General features: G+C 35.2%; 1 protein-coding gene across 1 annotated transcript; it reads left to right on the top strand.

Annotated features, from left to right (window-relative positions):
- Positions 1 to 12: 12 nt before the first annotated feature.
- LOC105266453 (proclotting enzyme) lies at positions 13 to 18415 on the top strand. The gene is made up of 10 exons (XM_011304624.1): positions 13 to 91; positions 179 to 373; positions 4911 to 4985; positions 6464 to 7082; positions 10676 to 10887; positions 11736 to 11928; positions 12673 to 12950; positions 15391 to 17179; positions 17979 to 18256; positions 18324 to 18415. Exons 2-8 carry the CDS (start codon positions 337 to 339, stop codon positions 15684 to 15686), a joined length of 1710 nt encoding a protein of 569 aa, XP_011302926.1. The 5' UTR covers positions 13 to 91; positions 179 to 336; the 3' UTR covers positions 15687 to 17179; positions 17979 to 18256; positions 18324 to 18415.
- The last annotated feature ends 175 nt before the right edge of the window (positions 18416 to 18590 follow it).

The following is an 18590-nucleotide window of genomic DNA, read 5'->3' as shown; positions in this document are numbered from 1 at the left end:
CGTGTTGTTGTAGTCAGGACTGTCCCTGCAACTACCAACGATTTCACCCACTCCCTATTCGATTTTTGCCGGCTCAACACCAAAACAAGAGGTCCCAAAATTTTAAAAAGCTAAAACCCTCCACGACTTCGTCACTACGCCTCACACCTTTCTTCACGACTATTTTATAAAATTCCAGGTGATCCGGAGACATTCCTCCCAGAGGGAATAATTACCCTTGTTAGATCCACGAGAATAGTGAATTTTTCGTTGAGTTCTTCAGTTATTTCTTTTTCCTCGTGTGAAACATTTAAGTGGTGATATTCTTCCTGAAATTGTAATGCTAGTGGATAAATAATGATATTTACACTGAGGATGTCTTCATGGGTGCTGGGTAAGTACTCTGTCATCAAGGCTTACACTCGAAGCACGTGGGAATCGCGAATCGAGCCTTGTCACAGCGCAGTCATTTTCTTCTTTATAAATTTACGCAAGTCTCGATTAGTTCGAGGAAACAGCCAATAAATCAACAGCGAACAAGTTTCATCTTTTCAATTAATCAGTTATTGCCCATATCTTCTCATTTTTTATTAAAAAATTTTGGACAAATGCTTGCTAAAATTGACGTTAAAAAATATACCGTTTTTATGTTTTGAAAGTTTCACCGCCACCGAAGAATTTCTCTACGTTCTCAGCAAAATTTTGCAAAATCTCATAAGCCTTTACTTTTACCCAGTAATTAGGAAAATTAATGCACGACTATCAAAATTTGCGAGTCAGAGAATAATTATAAATGCTAAGAACCATATATTTGTCCACGTCAATCTGATCCAGGGTTTCCCATAAATTTACAAAAAATATGAAAAATGAAGGGATCGGCAATAAATTCTTGATAAATTAATAAATAATAAATTAGTTTCTCAAAAATATGTACCACATTAAACACTACAGAAATTATTTCTGCCAAGTAATTTTTAACATTTCTAAAAATACCTGACTATAAGAAATAGTTTAATATACCCATGAAAATTTTTGTTGAAATCAAGGAGATCATTTTTTGGGTTTAAAATTTAATGTCTCAAAGCTGCTGTCTCTGCTGTAAATTTAATTGACAGTAATATTTGATTTTCTCAGGGGAGAGAATTTCCCCTCTTAATTCGACGATTTTCGTTGACAAGTCAGTTCTAGAATGCAGAAGACACGATAAAACACAAAACAATTGCATATTACTTGGAAAGTATCCTCATAGGTGCAGGAAAATTTTAAAATGCACTTTCTTCGTCGAAATCTTTGTTCTCTGGTTTTGGGAGATGATGAACGATAATAGATCTCGATGCGGAGATAGCCAAGGTGATCTCGATCTGCGGGAATTAATGCCGTCCACAACTCCCCAGTGATTATCATTATCATCAAGTGGTTATTATGATTGAGATTGGAAAAAAAATGTTGGGCGAAATTCGTAGAAGTTATAATGATGCTATCTGGGTTATTCGGTTCAGTAACAGAGTATACGACCATCAAGACGTGAAAGAAGAAATCCGGAGTTTTCGTTCCGGCCATCGAATGCTTCTCATTTCTTTGGATATTATATTTTTTCTCTCTCATTTCACATTGTTGTGTTGAATAGCTTCCTTTGTTGGCGTTCACACGCGCCGTAAAGGCGAATCAACTTGATTCAAAATCAGTATCTCTTCCTTTAATTGAGTGGAACGCCTACACCTACGCGCGGTATTTATGCCTGACACTAGAGAGCTATTCAGGTCATAACTTGGGGAATTTCATTCATGTTGCCTATTTTAATTGCTATCACAATTTTTCAAAATACTTTCACTTTTTACTGAGCGAAAATGTTTAAGCGCTGGAATGCAGACAATTTTTTTTAAAGAAATCTATTGAAACTTAAAGTCACCAAATGCATCTATAATAAATTAAACTCAATAAAAATACAAAATAAATGAATTCAAAGGGGTGAATATTTTAAGAAATTAAGAAAATATATATAAAAATTCATTTTTTAATTTTAAAATTTTAAGAATGCAGGCAGGGGATCATAAGTCGGGTATCGCCTAGGCCGTTCGGGAATTCTTGTGGCCAGAGATCATTTTTTTTCAGGCAGAGAAATGGAATAAATAATCAATTGCATAATCACTTCGATATTGAGCTAAAATACCATAAATTACTCCGAAAATAAGACAATTTGAAAAACGCAGAATGGAGATAGATTTCTTGCTTCAGTAGAAAATGGAAAAAAATTAGAAAAAAATAATCAATTGTTGTTATCAGGACGATTTGCCTCATTCACGTATTGATAGAAGTAGAAAAAAAAATTTTATTCAATTTAAAAAATACAGTAAATAATCGATTCAAAAGCGCAAAAAAAATATACCAAACGCATGGTGGAGGTAGATTTTTTAATGAAGTAGAGCTATTTTAAAAGTACGACCAAATGGCTTTTTTTATTGGAGAAAAACTTTCATCCAGAAAAAGAATATTGAGAAGAAAAAAAAGGAATAATAAAGACTTCAATGACTCTAAAATAGACTAAGCATTTGTCTGTTCTTTTTAGTCATCAGAAAACTCTTACTTACATCCGCATAATTTTATTTTCAAACTGTTATGTTTATCTTGAGAACCAGATGACAATTGCGGATGCTGATATTTGCGTATTCAGCTCGCTTAGAAGCCGCTCAAAGTCGACACTTAAAATTGCATTAAAATAATTGTTTGTCCCGGTGAGTGAAGCCGTGAGATGTAAATGGTCTTTTTTCAAGTGGTTAGTAATTACTGGCACCTTGAAATTGGTCTTAAGGCCAAGGCTTCGATGGAGCTCTTTTTGATGGCATTAGCCTTTATTCCGGGAGTAGACAGCTTCGTCGTGATGGATACGGACCATTCAACTAGTGAATCAGAGTTGGTGGTATATGGGAAGAAAGGCACACTTTCACAGCTGCGGTAACTTTCACCGTCGATGGAGTCGCGTAGGTCTCGCACCGTGAATTGAAAAATCCTGTTTCCTAACTCTGTTACACGCACTCATCTTTCAGACACTGAAACTACTTTATTTTTGCCAAATATTCCTTTTATTCAAAGAGTTTATACTTTAAAAATTGCATCCTAAGATTCCTCCGAATGAATCTTTTCCGAGTAATTTTTAGTATGCTTTAATGATAGCAATAGAGGATGATTATATTTTGCACGTCTTCGTCGGTGGACAACTTAAATGATTATTCATTTGTTCTAAATTTCATTTTCTTGGCAAACTTTCTATTATATTTTTAATGTGGATAATCATTTAGAGGGTGAATTGACTAATTAACATAATGATTTTCGAGAGTGACATAATTGTAGTAATTGAAATTTAACCTGGATTTTGGGGAAATGATTCGGCGGGGAGAATGCGGTATTTAATGACGGAATACTTCTCTCACGTTCATTAATATGTTCGGCAAATATTTTTTCTTCTCAATACACTGCTTTTCTGGGTAGAATTAGTTTGACGAATGCAAAACGAGGAAAATCGATGATTATTGCGGGGTAATAAGGACGTCGAGTAATTTTTCGAGTTTGACAATAAAACTATTTTAGAAAAATTTGAAGAAATCATGGATCTTTAAAACTCATTTTTTGTTTAGGTATTTAATACAAATGGTTAAGGATTCGGAGAACTGAAAGTACAAGAAGAAGATTCGTAATCTCTAAGTGAATTAACTTTAATCGAAATTAATTAATTAATTAAATTGTATAATTTATTTTCTTGTAGAAATCCCCTTTAGAGTCGGTTAGAAAAATTATGGATATTTGGTCATGCGGATTAGATTATTTAGACACTATTTTATTAACAATGGTCTCCTTTTATTCATAGATAAATTCAGTGAAAAAATTTCAATTTTTTTGAGAAAAAAATGGTTGTTTGTAAATTATTTATGAAAAGAAATGCAGTCTTCAAGAAATTTAAATCTGTAGAAGTTTAACATAATATGCGGAAATGTGTGGTCAAATAGGTAGAAATGAAAGTTTTGATGTTTGAATACCAATGTAAAAGAATTTCAACGAAAAAAAAATGGCAAAGTACTTGGATATCCGTAATGGTTAGTTGCGTGAGTTGAATATATTCGAGAGAAATTAGATATGAACAGATTTTTAAACAGGGAAAGAGCAGGTTTCGAGGGATTCGCCGAGCAATAATAAAGACTAATGCTGACTTTCGATAAAATAATAAATTTTTAAATACTAAAACAAACAAATGCCAGGATAAATTTCTTCGGTCACTAAAATACCTTCAGCTGTCCATTTACCAGATTACAAATTTCATGAAGAAGAGAAACTTCGGAAATTGAAGAACATCAGACTTAACATCAGAATTGAATTAAAATACAATGGGCAGGATTAAACAAGTAAGCTGTATAACGTTTAAAACGTTATATTTAAAAAATTTGTATTTTTTACTTTTGATTATTATTATTTTTCCCAAAGTCTTCAAAGCGAAATGCCATTAGAATTATGTTGAGACTTTATATGGTTTTCAAGGGACAAAAAGTTTGGCCTTTATATTTAGATTAATTATCATTATTTCTGACTCAGAAGTCAGAAAAAAATGAGATTGGAGTGGAGTTGTGTCCCACATTAAAAAATTAATGTTTGGAATTTATTGCCAATCGGAGAAGACAAATAATACCACGAAATCGTCTTCGAGTTTGTCCCAGAAATAAATGACGAAACCGTGAATTCGGGTCTTCCAAGAAAAATGGAAAGCCCGGATCTTCGACGCATGCTGTGTTATATCACACTGGGTGTTAACTCATTGCGCAATCAGGAATTTCCGATTTGAATTTTCATGCAGGTGTGGCCTTCGATGGGGACCCACTTTATTTATCATGGTAATGAGTAATAATACTTTCAATGATTATCATTTTCTTTTACCTTTGTTGCAGGAATTTTTATCGCTTCACTATCGACACTGGGGGCTTGGACCTATAATGAGGAGTATCCGCAGTATCTTCACCCTCGTGAGTTTTTTATTATTCAAAATTATCTCAACTAACCAGTTGAAAAGATTCCATCTGATAGAATTAGTGGAAGGGTTTTAATCACATCTAATTTCACAATTTTTTTCCTGATCACTGAAATCTTGAAAACGCGCAAAAATCCCTCATGATACAGCCACTTCAGTCATCAATACTCAAACATTTACATAATAAATTTTAAATGGAGATATATTATTTTGTTAAATTAGAAATTTTCTATAAGAACGGTATATTTGTTTTGTAATTATGAAGAGAAATGTGATGGAGAAAATCATAAAACATATTCGACACTCGTTTAGCGAAAATTCCCTTTTTTTCATTTTTCTGGCAAAGTATCGATGGGATTGACGTAAAAAAATGTAACGTGTGACATTTCTGGCGTGTCCCTCGAGTTACTGAGTAGCCTTGAAAAAACGCCAAGTGGATCCTCCACCTTGCAGTAGCCTCTGCAGGGCCTGCGGGTTGAACTCACCGGGTGTTTGCTCAAATTGGGATTTTACTTTCCGATGTGAGATGAAATCTGAAATTTAAATATTACGCAAGTTAGCCAAAAAGGTCGTACAAATACTTTTTTCGATTCAACTTCAGTCTTGTGCGAAAAGGTAGTAAATAAACTCCTGCCCAGGGAATACGTTTCCACGTTTCAGCCAATTTTAAATCTTCTGAGACACACTTTGGCGACAATTTCTTTGCAAAAAAAAATCACTCAAAGGTCTTCTCAGATGATTCGCAATCCACTGAAAGGTGTAGATTATCATTATCTTCATCGCCTGGAAACGTCTTTATACGACCTTTTTGCACAAAATTGTTGAAAAAGTAGAATTCGAAAAAATGCCTGTACAATTTTTTTATGATCAACTTAAGTCATATGTTAAATTTGATTACATTGTGAAAAAAACCGTCGTATAAATGCGTACATTCTCGATCCTAATTGTTTCATAAACGCATTATTTTAAAACATCGTCTCAATAACCTGGGACACAATCCTATAATAATAGTGTTTAGATCTCTTTTAAGTTATCCTAATATTAATTCATTAATAAAGAAACAATAATTTTATCCTCTTTCTATATAAAAGGGAGATGGACATTTATATCAAATCGAATCGAAACTCTCGAAAGTTGAAGCCTAAAATCTGCCACACTCATTCCTCACTGTTGATTCATTGGTCGCGACTTATACTCATTCCCGCTCACAGTCCATCTTTCATTGGCGCACATGTACTGTACACTAAATTTTCTTTCATTGACGCGTATATATTGCCCTGTACGAAATTTCTCATGGAGCATATACATAACGTCGTGTTTAAATATTCTAAGGTGTTTCTATAAAATTTCAGGAGTAAGTTTGTAACAGTACAATGTTACAGATTAATAATCTGTGGCAGACGACACATTGTAATGCGCGCGTTCAGAGTCCCGTATTTACAAAATGAAGGTAAAATTACATTTAATTCTCAGCTGCCTATGGAGTCCGGCCTCAACAGTCGCACAATCCCTTGAGGAGATGGAGTGATTCCTGGGACGATGGACCCCGGAGAAGTCATGCTTACCGTCGAGAGACAGAACCCTCGAAGATCCAATACACGAGATTAATTCGACAATCAGAACCCAAGTCTGACCCACTGATGACAATTAGCGAGACCCTTGGAGCTCTTAATACAGTCGGTAATTACATAGTCAACATGACGAGGGGAATGGATTCGGAGAGGCCGCCAAAAGAGTTACCTTCTGCCATTTACACCATTTCGAAGAATATTCTGGGAAGAAATGTGACTGACAGCATTGCACCTCTGGTACGAGGGGTGACACTGCCTCTGAGACCTGCGACAACATCTACGACAACCCCTGAAACACACAATGCACCTGCAGGCGAAACAGTCGTTAATAGGGACAAAGAGAGTGCCTCTTCTACTTGCACCACCTCTGAGGGAGGTCCTGGCAAGTGCCAGGATTTGAGTAATTGTCCACAACTCCTCTTGGATCTCACCAAACTGAGGCAATCACTGTGCTTCAAGAGCTTGTTCGTTCCTGGGGTTTGTTGTCCTTTTGATAGGGCCGATGGATCCAGCAGTGTCAGGTAATTGTTATTCATTCCATACTATTTTTTTTACTGCCGCTTCGAAGCATTTGGAGTTTTCTAATTGGAGTTGGTGAGTTTTGGCTTTTTTACCTGTGAATGGAAGCCTTGTAGTGAAGCGATATCTCGATTTCAATTCTAAATGGTCTAGAGGATAATGAAAAAGAAAAAACAATGTTTTGAGACCATGTCTGTATGTATGTGTCCGATAACTTGTATTTCCGGGGATCAATTTTTTTTCGAGAAAATTTACCCTAAATATGGTAAATTTCAGTTCGATCGGTTAATTAGTTCCTTACATACAACTTAATAATAACTTCTTTAAATTTCTTTATCGTCACCACGCCCAATAAACCGCGATTCTGGCCACTCTCACTTCGTTCGGTTAATTCGCAGTTTTCAGGCCTAGCGCCAAAAAATGTTGTATACCACACGACGATAGAAATATTATCTTCTGGATATGATTCCAAATCCACACTTGTCAGATAATACTTTTACCACCTGATGATATGCACTATTTTCGCGCATAATACACTATTTTCGTTCATATTTCAAAAAATCTATTGGACCGAAAAATCCACCCATCAACTTAAGCTTCGGCGGAAAGTTGCATTTTATGACTACAATGTTTACTGGTGTAAATTGACTGGGCCAGATGATTCGTTTAGGAGATATTGCCAATTGTATTGGTAGAAATATAACTGAGAGGGAAAAGCGGATAACTCTTGAATCGTTCTTTTATTCATATAGAAAGAATAATAGAAAATAGTTGGGCTATTCTGAAATCTACATATTGGAAATTGCCTTTGCGGATTTTTAGAATATTCATTTATTAAAGTTTCTTTCACATTTGTGTAAATATAGCTTGTAGAAAACTTTTTGATTCGATTACGGACCCGCAATTTTTAACTTATTAACATCTATCCTACTACTTATTTACCTAAAGGTGAGTATAGTCTTCGCCATCCGTGTCCTTGAAGAGGGATGGATCTGGCGTTTAGCGCGATAGATCTTTGATCGTCCGGTAGAAATACCAGAAGACTCAAAGGTAAAAATAACTGGAGCAACCGCGATACTAGGCACTGCTAATACGGACGAGATTGGCGAAGTTCTCTTGGGCACCTTACTGACTAGATCATATGCACGCCTTTTGTTCTTTTTGACATGACGCCTGGCGGTAGCTCTCAATTGAGGATCGCCACGACATACGTCGCCCCAGTTTTGGGACACTCGGGCTGCATTCAGAAGCGAGTGGGGGCCTAGCATTCTGAAAATATTCTGGGTTATTTCCACTGGGAAATGTATAATTGGATTCGATTCAGGTTTGCCAACACCAAGAATGCGCATCAGCATCCCGAAGAAAACTGCAGAGTGATCTGAACTGCTGAGGACTGCCCTCTTATACCATAACTCCCACCCTTATCCCTCCCCCCCTCTCCGTTTACCCTCTCCCTCCTGCTCCCCCACTCCAACGATATTGTTTCGACCAATCATTGAACTCAAAATTCGTTACATCTGATTCCTTTGTTTTACAGCAGAGGTGGGTAACCTCAGGTATACTAAAGTCAGCATAAGTTTTTACTTCTCTGGGTACCCCCACTCCACGTAGTTACCACTTGTAACCATGTCCCCCACTCCTAAAATCAATGTTAAAACTTATGCTGATTTAAGTATAGGCTCGGAACTGTAGCCATAAAGTTATCAAGGTGCCAATTATAAGGGACCTAATGTGATTACAAGGGTTGCCGTATATTTGTGTGGTGGGAGTAGCATCGAGCGATGGCGCATACGTCTGATTGAAATGTGAGGGCAAAATGGTTAGAAGTTTTATGCACCGGTTTGGACATTTTCTGTTTGATTGAAAAAAAATGCAATTAAAAAATTATGGTTTAGATTCAATATTCATCGGTGGAAATGAAAGTGAGATGCTCGTGAACTTGAGAAAGAAATATTTCATCGTCAATTAAAGATGCCGATAATTTTTTTGATTGTGAGAAATTTTAATTTCGCATCGAGCGGGAGATATAGAAATGAAAAGTTTGAAAATGCATATCAAGTCAGATCTATTAACAACATGATAATGTTCAATAATTGTTTTTCAAACAATATTTTAATAATAATTTGAAAATTACTTCAAGAAATCTATGAAAGGTACGAAATCTTTTTTTTATAAATACGATTAAGAGCAACGAATAATCAATCAAAAGCATAACCACAAAAAAAACAATAATTGAAAAAATATTTCCATTGAAGAAATAGAAAATTTTTCTATTTTACTTTTCTCACCACCAAGTTTCTGCCGAATATCCCCATTACTTTTGCCTACGCGCAGGGCATCAGGGGCCCGAAGAGGGGGCAGCCATAAACTTTATGGCTTCGGACAATGTTGCCTAGTGTAGGTCGGGAGCTGGAGTGGCTCCGAGAGCTGAGGTTGCCCACATCTGTTTTAGACTCTAATTTAGAGTACTAGATTCATTTCGAATTCGAATGTTGCAATTAGAATTCATGAATTTGTTCACATCGAGGCACAATGAGTTGAGGATTTTTGTGAGATGTAACTTTTACTTTTGCAGTGCGAACTAGGAACTAGAAAAATTACTCAGGCTTATCTTCTTGCCATTCCAATAAAACTGTCAAAAAATGATTCCTTGTTTCGGAGTAGGCGAATTGTTCCCTAATTTTTTTTTTGAATATTTGTCTCCGTGTTGCCTAAGCTGCTCCCACCTTCGTTCATTATTGCGAGAAGCATGGACTAAGATAGGCAGACTTTGATTAGTGGAAAATTTATAAAGTTAGCATTACATGTTCGATCAGGCATTTGACGATGCACTTCATCATCGCTCCGTCAAGACTTGAGTTCGGTTTACATTAAACTATATAGACTTTGAGAGAGGGGAATCCGCTATGCCCTGGTAGCTCAGTTAGTAGGAGCACTTGACATAAAATGCGGGCCGCCTTGTTAAGATTCAAAAGGGCGAAGAACATCGATTATTTTCTTACTGAAAAGAGAAACAAGCAGTTGAATGAGCCTATTTGGCACGAGACATTTAACCATTACTTTATGCGTTACTTTCTTTTTTCTCATTTTTCCTTTCTACCAATACAATTGGTAGCAAGCTTCCGAATGCATCTATAGCTATTCTGATAACGATTTCTTTGAAAAATAGTATATTTCGTAACAAAGACGAAAAGTGATTTTTGGCTTGTGGGAGATTCTAAACTTCTACAAAGTCACACAATTTTACCGAAAACGTCGACAAACAGATGTACGGCTATAAAAATCTGTGAATCATTGAAGAATGATAAAATCTACGAACGGTATAGTTTTCCATATTTGTCCACGCAATTGGCTGCACCGCAATGTAAAAAAGTGTCTCTAAAAGGGCACAGAAGAAAAGAAATGATAATTGGATAAGAATTGAATCGGAAGTCTCTTGGTTGCTATTTTTTATTTTTGGAAAAGGCATAGGAAAGCATTACCATTAGAGAAGCGTAATGAATACCCATCGTATGATGCATCAATGTGCTTAGTAATGGTAGACTTTCTATGATTAGCTGGAAATTTAAATGAAGATAAAACTGGATTTTTGTAGCTCAACGACGAGTTCATCAGTCAGTGAAAGTGGACGTCCCCCACGGCCATCTCACCGTCCACTGAAGCCAGTGACACCACGACCCATTCCTCTCTATCCGATAGCAACTTCCTCTCCAAGTACTGTGCTTAAACCTCTCCCGACAGGAAACAGCTCCAATAACCTCGAGGGGGTCGACAGCATTGAGAACAATTTCATTCAAGACGACGAAGGCAAGTCTACTCAATGATTTTGCTTCATTATTAATCCTTTCTTATCAGTACTACCTCTATATATTCCCGCACTTGATACTGTCCATCAAATTATCATTCACAATTATATTATATTGAAATATAATATGTTATATTGCCCTCGGTTTAATGTCATCAGTCAAAATGTTCTGTACAAAAATATACATGTATTATCACAAATCCCCAGAAGGAAAAATTACCGCTTTTGTCAAAAAACAACTACGACAAGTACGAACCTTCAAATTGGTGGTTTTGTTTTTCAAAAAAGCAATGAAATAAAGAGACTGCTGGAAGTCCTCAGGTTTGTAATGCGTTAGATGATGATGTATTGAATCTTAAAGTTGAAAGATTTGAAAACAGAAATCGATGAGTTGAAATCCAAAAGTTGTATGAAACCAGAACAAAACATAGAACAACAGAAAATTTCAACTATTCGTCAATTGCATCGAAGGTTTCTCAGAAATTCAGGAAAAACACTCGACAAATTAGAAGATACTGGTTATAATGCACACTGAAAAAAGAAAATCTTGTGCGAAATATATTTTGTTGTAGTTAATAAATATACTTGAGATGAAAAACTCACTTCTTCATAATATTTCTGGAAATTGGAAATGTAATTTTCGGGTCTTATACATCGTGTCATATTTTCAAATATTCCAGATTCAATTCAGAATACACCCGTATCGATACTTTTGGTAGAGTCATCCCTTTTCATACGGACATCTACATGTCATCAGCATTAATTCTATAAATTTTCTCCTTGGTTTCACTGATATCCCTACTTTGTGATTGTAAATATGTAATGATTACCTTTTTTAATAATCCGGAAGAATGTGGAGTGAGGAACGCTGGAAAATATCGAGTTGTTGGAGGAGAAGAGGCTCTTCCAGGACGTTGGCCCTGGATGGCAGCAATTTTTCTCAGTGGAACTCGAAAAACTGAGTTCTGGTGCGGAGGCTCTCTGATTGGCCCTCGTCACATATTAACTGCTGCCCATTGCACCAGGGATTTGCGCCAAAGACCGTAAGCATTTAAACACAAAACTCTAATCCAATCTTTTTGTTAAATTTTGAAATGTTATTAAAAATTCGATTGAAATTGCAAATTGAAATGGGATTATGTCATGAAATTTTATGAAAATTAGGAAAACTCAGTTAAAAATATTCTTGAATTTTTAATGGAGTGACAATTCCATTCAATTACATATTAAAAAATTATAATTTCATTGAAAACGCGTGGATACGAAAAGAGTCTCATCATGTTAGTTGAAAAAATTAGAATTACATCAAATTTTTTCTAAAATTTGACACTTTAGAATTTTTGGTTCGACAATCAAATGTATTTTATTCATTTTCTGCATTCAAAGATGTTTACATTCTGAAATAACATGTTTTCAATGCTATTAATTAATTATTCAATCATTTTTTTGAGTCACGCTTGCTAAGATCAGAATCATCAAAGAAAACTCAGAGGGTAATTAACATTTAAGAAATTTCTATTTTCAATTCACTAGCTAAGAAATAGTGAAGTCAGTAGGTTCTCTACTGTCGAGGTTTCTGAAATGATCTGACGAATGTCCCTCGAGAGTTCTTTTTTAGAAGGGAATGATATCTTCAAAGAAGGTATTCACAAAAATGTTCATATCTGTCTTAGATTTAGAGATATTCCTTGGCAATTTACCTATTAGGTGAAGCCACATATTTCTTTTTACCATTTAGCAACTGAATTGTTGATTACTAAAAGTTCTTCTACAAAATATTTCTTTAGGTTCGCAGCGCGGCAATTTACAGTACGTCTAGGCGACATAGATCTTGAACGTGACGACGAGCCATCATCTCCAGAGACTTACCAAGTGAAGGCAGTCCGCGCACACGATAAATTCTCCCGTGTTGGTTACTACAACGACATCGCCGTACTAGAACTGACTAGACCTGTGAGAAAATCTCCTTATGTCATACCAATCTGCTTGCCCCAAGGTCGCTACCTCTCGGAGGCTTTTGCTGGTGCAAGACCTACTGTCGTCGGATGGGGAACCACTTATTACGGTAATTTTCATTCTTTCTCATTTTCATTTATATCCACTAATTTCTCAGAGCACAGAGGTAATGTTGGCTTTAGTGGATAATGCAATTTCCACCCCATGAAGCAAACGATGTTTTCGGATCTTCCTACACGGAAAGAAAAAGTCAAAATTACAAATCCGTTGGCTAACCGTGCAGTGTTTTAGTCCATCGGAGAAAGTTACCGGTGCGGTAATTGCACCGCTTTGGAAAATTTTATATTGACAGATAATTACCGCTTAGTTAAAGGATAACGGCTGGGTACCAGTTATTAAGCAGTTGACAAATGTTATTCAGTGGTTTGATTCAGTGGTTCAAGACGATTAAACAGCTCAGATAATTTTTACTGAATCTTTCACTCTGTATAGCCGTAAGACATATTTTTGGAGATATATTTAGAAAACACCTACAGTGAAAATTCTGTGAGAACTTACCCCTTTTATGAGCAAAATCCATCAATCTGAAAATAAAAATTTGGAAAAGAATGTGGTTTGTGAACAAAGAAAACCAAGAACCCCAACAAACTATTCATCCACTTTCATGATCGTGTGAATGTTTTTGTCGAGTTTTGTGAATTTATCAAAAAAATTAGAAAAAATGTCGATACAAATTCAAGTAACACTGAAAGTTGATGATTAATTGAATAATAATAAGACTCAAAATCGAAAAGCTTTTCGTATGAATTTGATCAACAGTTTGTCAAAGATCTGCAAAAAAATGGGGAAATAACAGTAAATCCTTGCATTTTGTAAATTTATAACCGTTGGTAAATTTCTTTGAACGGACAACTATCTTGTTGTGACAATTGGTGATTGTTACTTAATCCTCTAATACTTAATGGGGAAGAGAGGCAAGTCCTTTAGATAACTAAAATAAAATTGATGTAAATGTGTTGCGGTAATTCATGAATTAGTCATTACGCCTGTTTGTTATTGTTTTTTTTTCTTGCTTAGTTTTTGTTAAGAAATTGTATAATACCTGCTGAAAAAATAAGGATTGGAAATATGATTGTTTCATTTTGAAGAAGACATAGTTTGGCACTTACACGCCTTTGCTATTAAAGCGATAATATTAACTGATAGCTTCAATGTATGCTCAACGAAATCTAGATTAAAAAATGGATTAGTTCCGATTAAATACCTGTCTTTAACCATAAATAAAACCAATTCAAGTCTTAAATGAGTCTGAGTATAGAAGCAATCAGTAAGAACAGAGTAATTACGCCGAAAGTACCACTTCCTTCAGCGTATTTTAGTATATAATACCTATAATATGCACAATAGAAAAAGAGCTTGAACAAATAAACATTGAAAAAAAAAGAATTCATTCAGATGCGAAGGGTTAATCTATTAAGAGTTATTAGGATCATCACTACACTAATTTTTCGGTTAATAGTTTCGACCCTATGGCGAACAGAAACAAGTTTTTTTCTCAATATTTTTTATGAGAGTCCAGTCTCAATTTCGAGAGGTATTGAAGCACGATGAATTGAATGGCCGTTTTTTATGGAATTTCTCCAGCTTTCACACTCCCTCAATATCTTGGCAATTAATGAAACCGATATAATATCATCTTTCAACACGAGAGAGATTATTCTTCATTGAGTTTTTACTGCTTTGAAATTTCTGCAGGGATGTATTATTCAAGTGGAACGTAATTTAATTTGTTTATAAGAGCATTCAAGTCACCAGGTTGTGTCAAATTTAATACTTTCGATGAACCACGATTATTGAAATAAACACTTGAAGTTTGGTCATTAATCTTCTTAATAGAATCATTTTCTAAGCATCTGCTGTAAACTTTAGAGCATTACTCTAGTTCTAAGAGCATTAATAATCTACAAATAGCATTTTTATACACTAATTTAATGACACAATTGTTCGTGTAGAAATAATTATTTTTATTTAGGATTTGATCTAGGATTCAGTATACCCAAGAATAGGGTTTTTTAAAACCTAATTAGGCTTAGTTCATTCACATTTTTTTATTAAAAAGTCAATAATCGTGACACAAAAAAGCCAATTGTCCTGAGTTTTAAAGATCAATGAAAATTGAATTGAAACCTACAGAATTGGAAATTCAGATGGTATTGTACTTGAAACTTCAAGAAATTGGCGAAAGTGAGGGAAAATTAGTGAAATATTCGGCCTCTATCTCGATAAAGTGCACAGCTCGAGTTTATGTTGATTCTCCTGACCCTTTATCTCTCCCGGAACTTGAGAAACCGTAATACAACACATCTTTCCACTTACCTTAATCGAAATTCTTCTTTATTCCGTTTTTATTACTCGTAAATTGGCCTCGTGTTGAAGTGAAACATAAATAAACTCGTATTAGGCCATTTCTTTCACCGACTGTGTGATTCCCCTCTCTTGTCCAGTCGACCTGGATGAACACGAAATATATTTTTGGTAATTTTCCGCAGGGGGAAAGGAGAGCACAGTGCAAAGACAAACAGTTCTGCCTGTGTGGAGGAACGAGGACTGTAACGCCGCATACTTTCAGCCAATAACTGGCAATTTCCTGTGTGCTGGATACAGCCAGGGTGGCAAGGACGCCTGTCAGGGAGATTCAGGAGGTCCTCTGATGCTCAGGGCGGAGGGCAAATGGATGCAAATTGGAATCGTATCCTTTGGTAATAAATGCGGAGAACCTGGATATCCTGGTGTCTATACCAGAGTCACTTCCTACGCCGATTGGATCAAAACTAATGTCAATTGAGCATTTTCCTCGCTTTCTTCCATTTTTCAGGATTCAAGTAGATTTTTCAGATTCATGCTTTTATATTCATTTTATTGGGAACAATTTCTCTTCAATGCACTTATGTTAAATTTCTCTTGAAATTTTCTGAAGAAAAGGTTGATTGTTTTTCGCCAACTCATTCAAATGACATTTATCTGCGTTTCGAGAGACAGGGTGGGATAAAATGAAACAATGTCTTTACATTTTGCAATAGAAAATTGAATGGGTCTAGTGAAAATGACACAATTTTAGGATAACATTAGCCGAACGTACTGCAATTATTTTAATGCAATGTCGGTATAAAAATTTCTATCTGTATTTGTACATCATGTGCCATTTTACCCCGTTCTGCATTCCTCTGCTCCTTTCGCCTACCAAATCAGTTGATACCTTGAATATTCATTGAAACTCAAACTTTGCCAGTCTAAATGACTAACAAAAATACAATCTGTCTAAAAAATCTTCAATTTGAAGAGCAGACACTGGAGACATTGTCTATTGCTGATTGAATTTTCGACAGAAACTGTCTTTGGAAATTTCGGAAATTTCGAGAAGCTTCTAACAGCTTCTATGCATCCGCATAATACGCTTTAGAGGAATATCGTGAGAATCATATATTAGAGAATCCTGGGTAAAAGATCATTAGTCGTCTGAACAATCCCTCAATTTCTCTCCAGCAGTTTGTGCGAAAGAAGTCCATTTTTTAACAACCCGTAGGTTTTATACCATTCAATTCTTAGTACAAGTTCAAATTTGTTACAAGCTCAATATAAACTCCTATTATTCGAAAATGTTGGGATGTAAAAAAAAATCAGAGAAAAATATTAGAATATTTTGGAACTATTGACCGAAATATATGTTTGCATACACTTGAATCTCTTAAAAATTTGTAATGAGAACTGGGAAATAGCAGTCATTCGTGACTTAATATCATATTTATATTTCTCGAGTCATTGAAAGAGGGACACGATTCAATAAATTTCATAGCGGCCCACGGGCTACTTAAGTGGAACACAGCAAATCTATTGTGAGAATTGAATTATTCTCCGCTCGACTTGTTTTTTAATACGAAAATTATAGGAGTGGGAAGAATATTGTATTCTGCTCTGTATCACTTGAGGTGGAGTTTCAGAAGATTGAGACCGAGAATTTTTGTTATCTGTACATAATATCTGCAAGTTTTAAGCAGTAATGGCCGAGTATATTATATTAATAAATTATTTAAATGTATTATAATTTGATATCTGTACATTGTGTGATAGCAATAAAATTCGTCGAATTCGAAACAATTGAGTTGTAGTTTTTGGAGTTTATTCACTGACATTTAGGTTGCTTCCAAAATTATCAAGTTTTAACGTCAATTATGGAAAATTCCAATAAAATAAAGGGAGGTAAGAAAGGAGAGAGTGCCTCGACCGAGGACTTGAAGAACATTATTAAACAAATGATTAAAAAGGCGCTGGATGATAATGGTAATATTGTTTTTTCAAGATTTTTGCATCTTACAACTTTTCACTTTCTTTTTTATTTAAGGTCTTGCTTTTATCTCGAGGATAATTTCTGATAACTATTATTCTTCAATAAATAGTATTTGAGGTAGAATTTCTTTCACGTCAGATTAATATAAGAAATCATTATTGAAGTAAGACTACTGTGATCTTTAAATATTTATATTTTATGAATACAAAATTCAGTAATTAATCTGAAAATACGGATTTCTTGCTGATAATGTTTTTTTGTCAATTTCCGGGAAACCCTGAATTCATGATTGACACGGAAAAATATACCGTCTAAAAGTTTTCTTGGAAATTTCTCTCCTTGTGAGAAACAAACATAAGTTTTTTCATTCTAATTATGCGTTGTAACATGTAAGCCATTGATGGAAGACATACAGATTCTTACAACATACATAAATATATTTGGTTTTTTGAAGGAAAAATGTCTCTATCAAACAATATTCAATCCAAATTTCCAATCAATTAATCCAGAATTAGCCCAATGGATAAATAGATAGGAAAAAAGCAAAAAAAATTTCAACAATTTATAAAAATGATTCATAGTCTTCGACCACGATTTCTTATTTTTTCACAACTAGAAAATGCTTGAAAATATTTCCATATTCTAAGGAGTACGATTAAAATAAAATAAATTGGTAATGATTTTTTTCCAATTTCTCTGATGCAATATTAGTGAAATAATTCAAACGTAGAAAAGATTTCACAAGTGGTGTAAGGCTACTTTAAACAGTTAAAATTTGTTTATGCCATTCAGATCACATGCTGAAGCTCCACAAAAAAGTCTGTGAGGAATGGTCATCATTTCTTGAATACAAACCTCCAAATATCCCAACGAAGTATCCCCCCCCGAAGAAAAAATCTCCAATGACAATAAACGTGCGAAAAAAAATGGAAAAATGCGAACCGATGGGAGGAAGTACCTCAAATCCCTCAAAGACCAAAAAAATCATGCAAAGGACACCGGAAAATCGGCCAAAGATTCAAAAGCTCTTGAAACAAGAAGAAAACGCACAGAAAATGAAGGAGGAAGAGGTATTCCTAAACACTCTCTTTACACTTTAATTCCTCACGATTACGAAAACGTTATGCCTATGATTAGAATAACGCACAGTTGCGGAGGGAGAGAGCGTGGGAATTCTACCATCAACAGAAGAGAGTGCAGAAAGGCTGGAAGATGCGTAAGAACTGGGAATTGAATTCGTGGTTTAATCAGTTGGACTCGGTTCTTCACCAGAAGTACTTGAGGGAACACAGGCATCGGGTTCAGTCCTTTTACTGCCAACCAACATATTATGGTACGGACATTCCAGGAGCTCTTTATCAGCAGTACGGACAGTGCGAATTCACTCACTGAATCAGTTGTACC

This window comes from Fopius arisanus, unplaced genomic scaffold (assembly GCF_000806365.1).
Source record: "Fopius arisanus strain USDA-PBARC FA_bdor unplaced genomic scaffold, ASM80636v1 scaffold00038, whole genome shotgun sequence".
Taxonomy (NCBI): domain Eukaryota; kingdom Metazoa; phylum Arthropoda; class Insecta; order Hymenoptera; family Braconidae; genus Fopius; species Fopius arisanus.
Note: the sequence above shows the minus strand (reverse complement) of the source record. Positions and strands in the feature narration are given on the sequence as shown.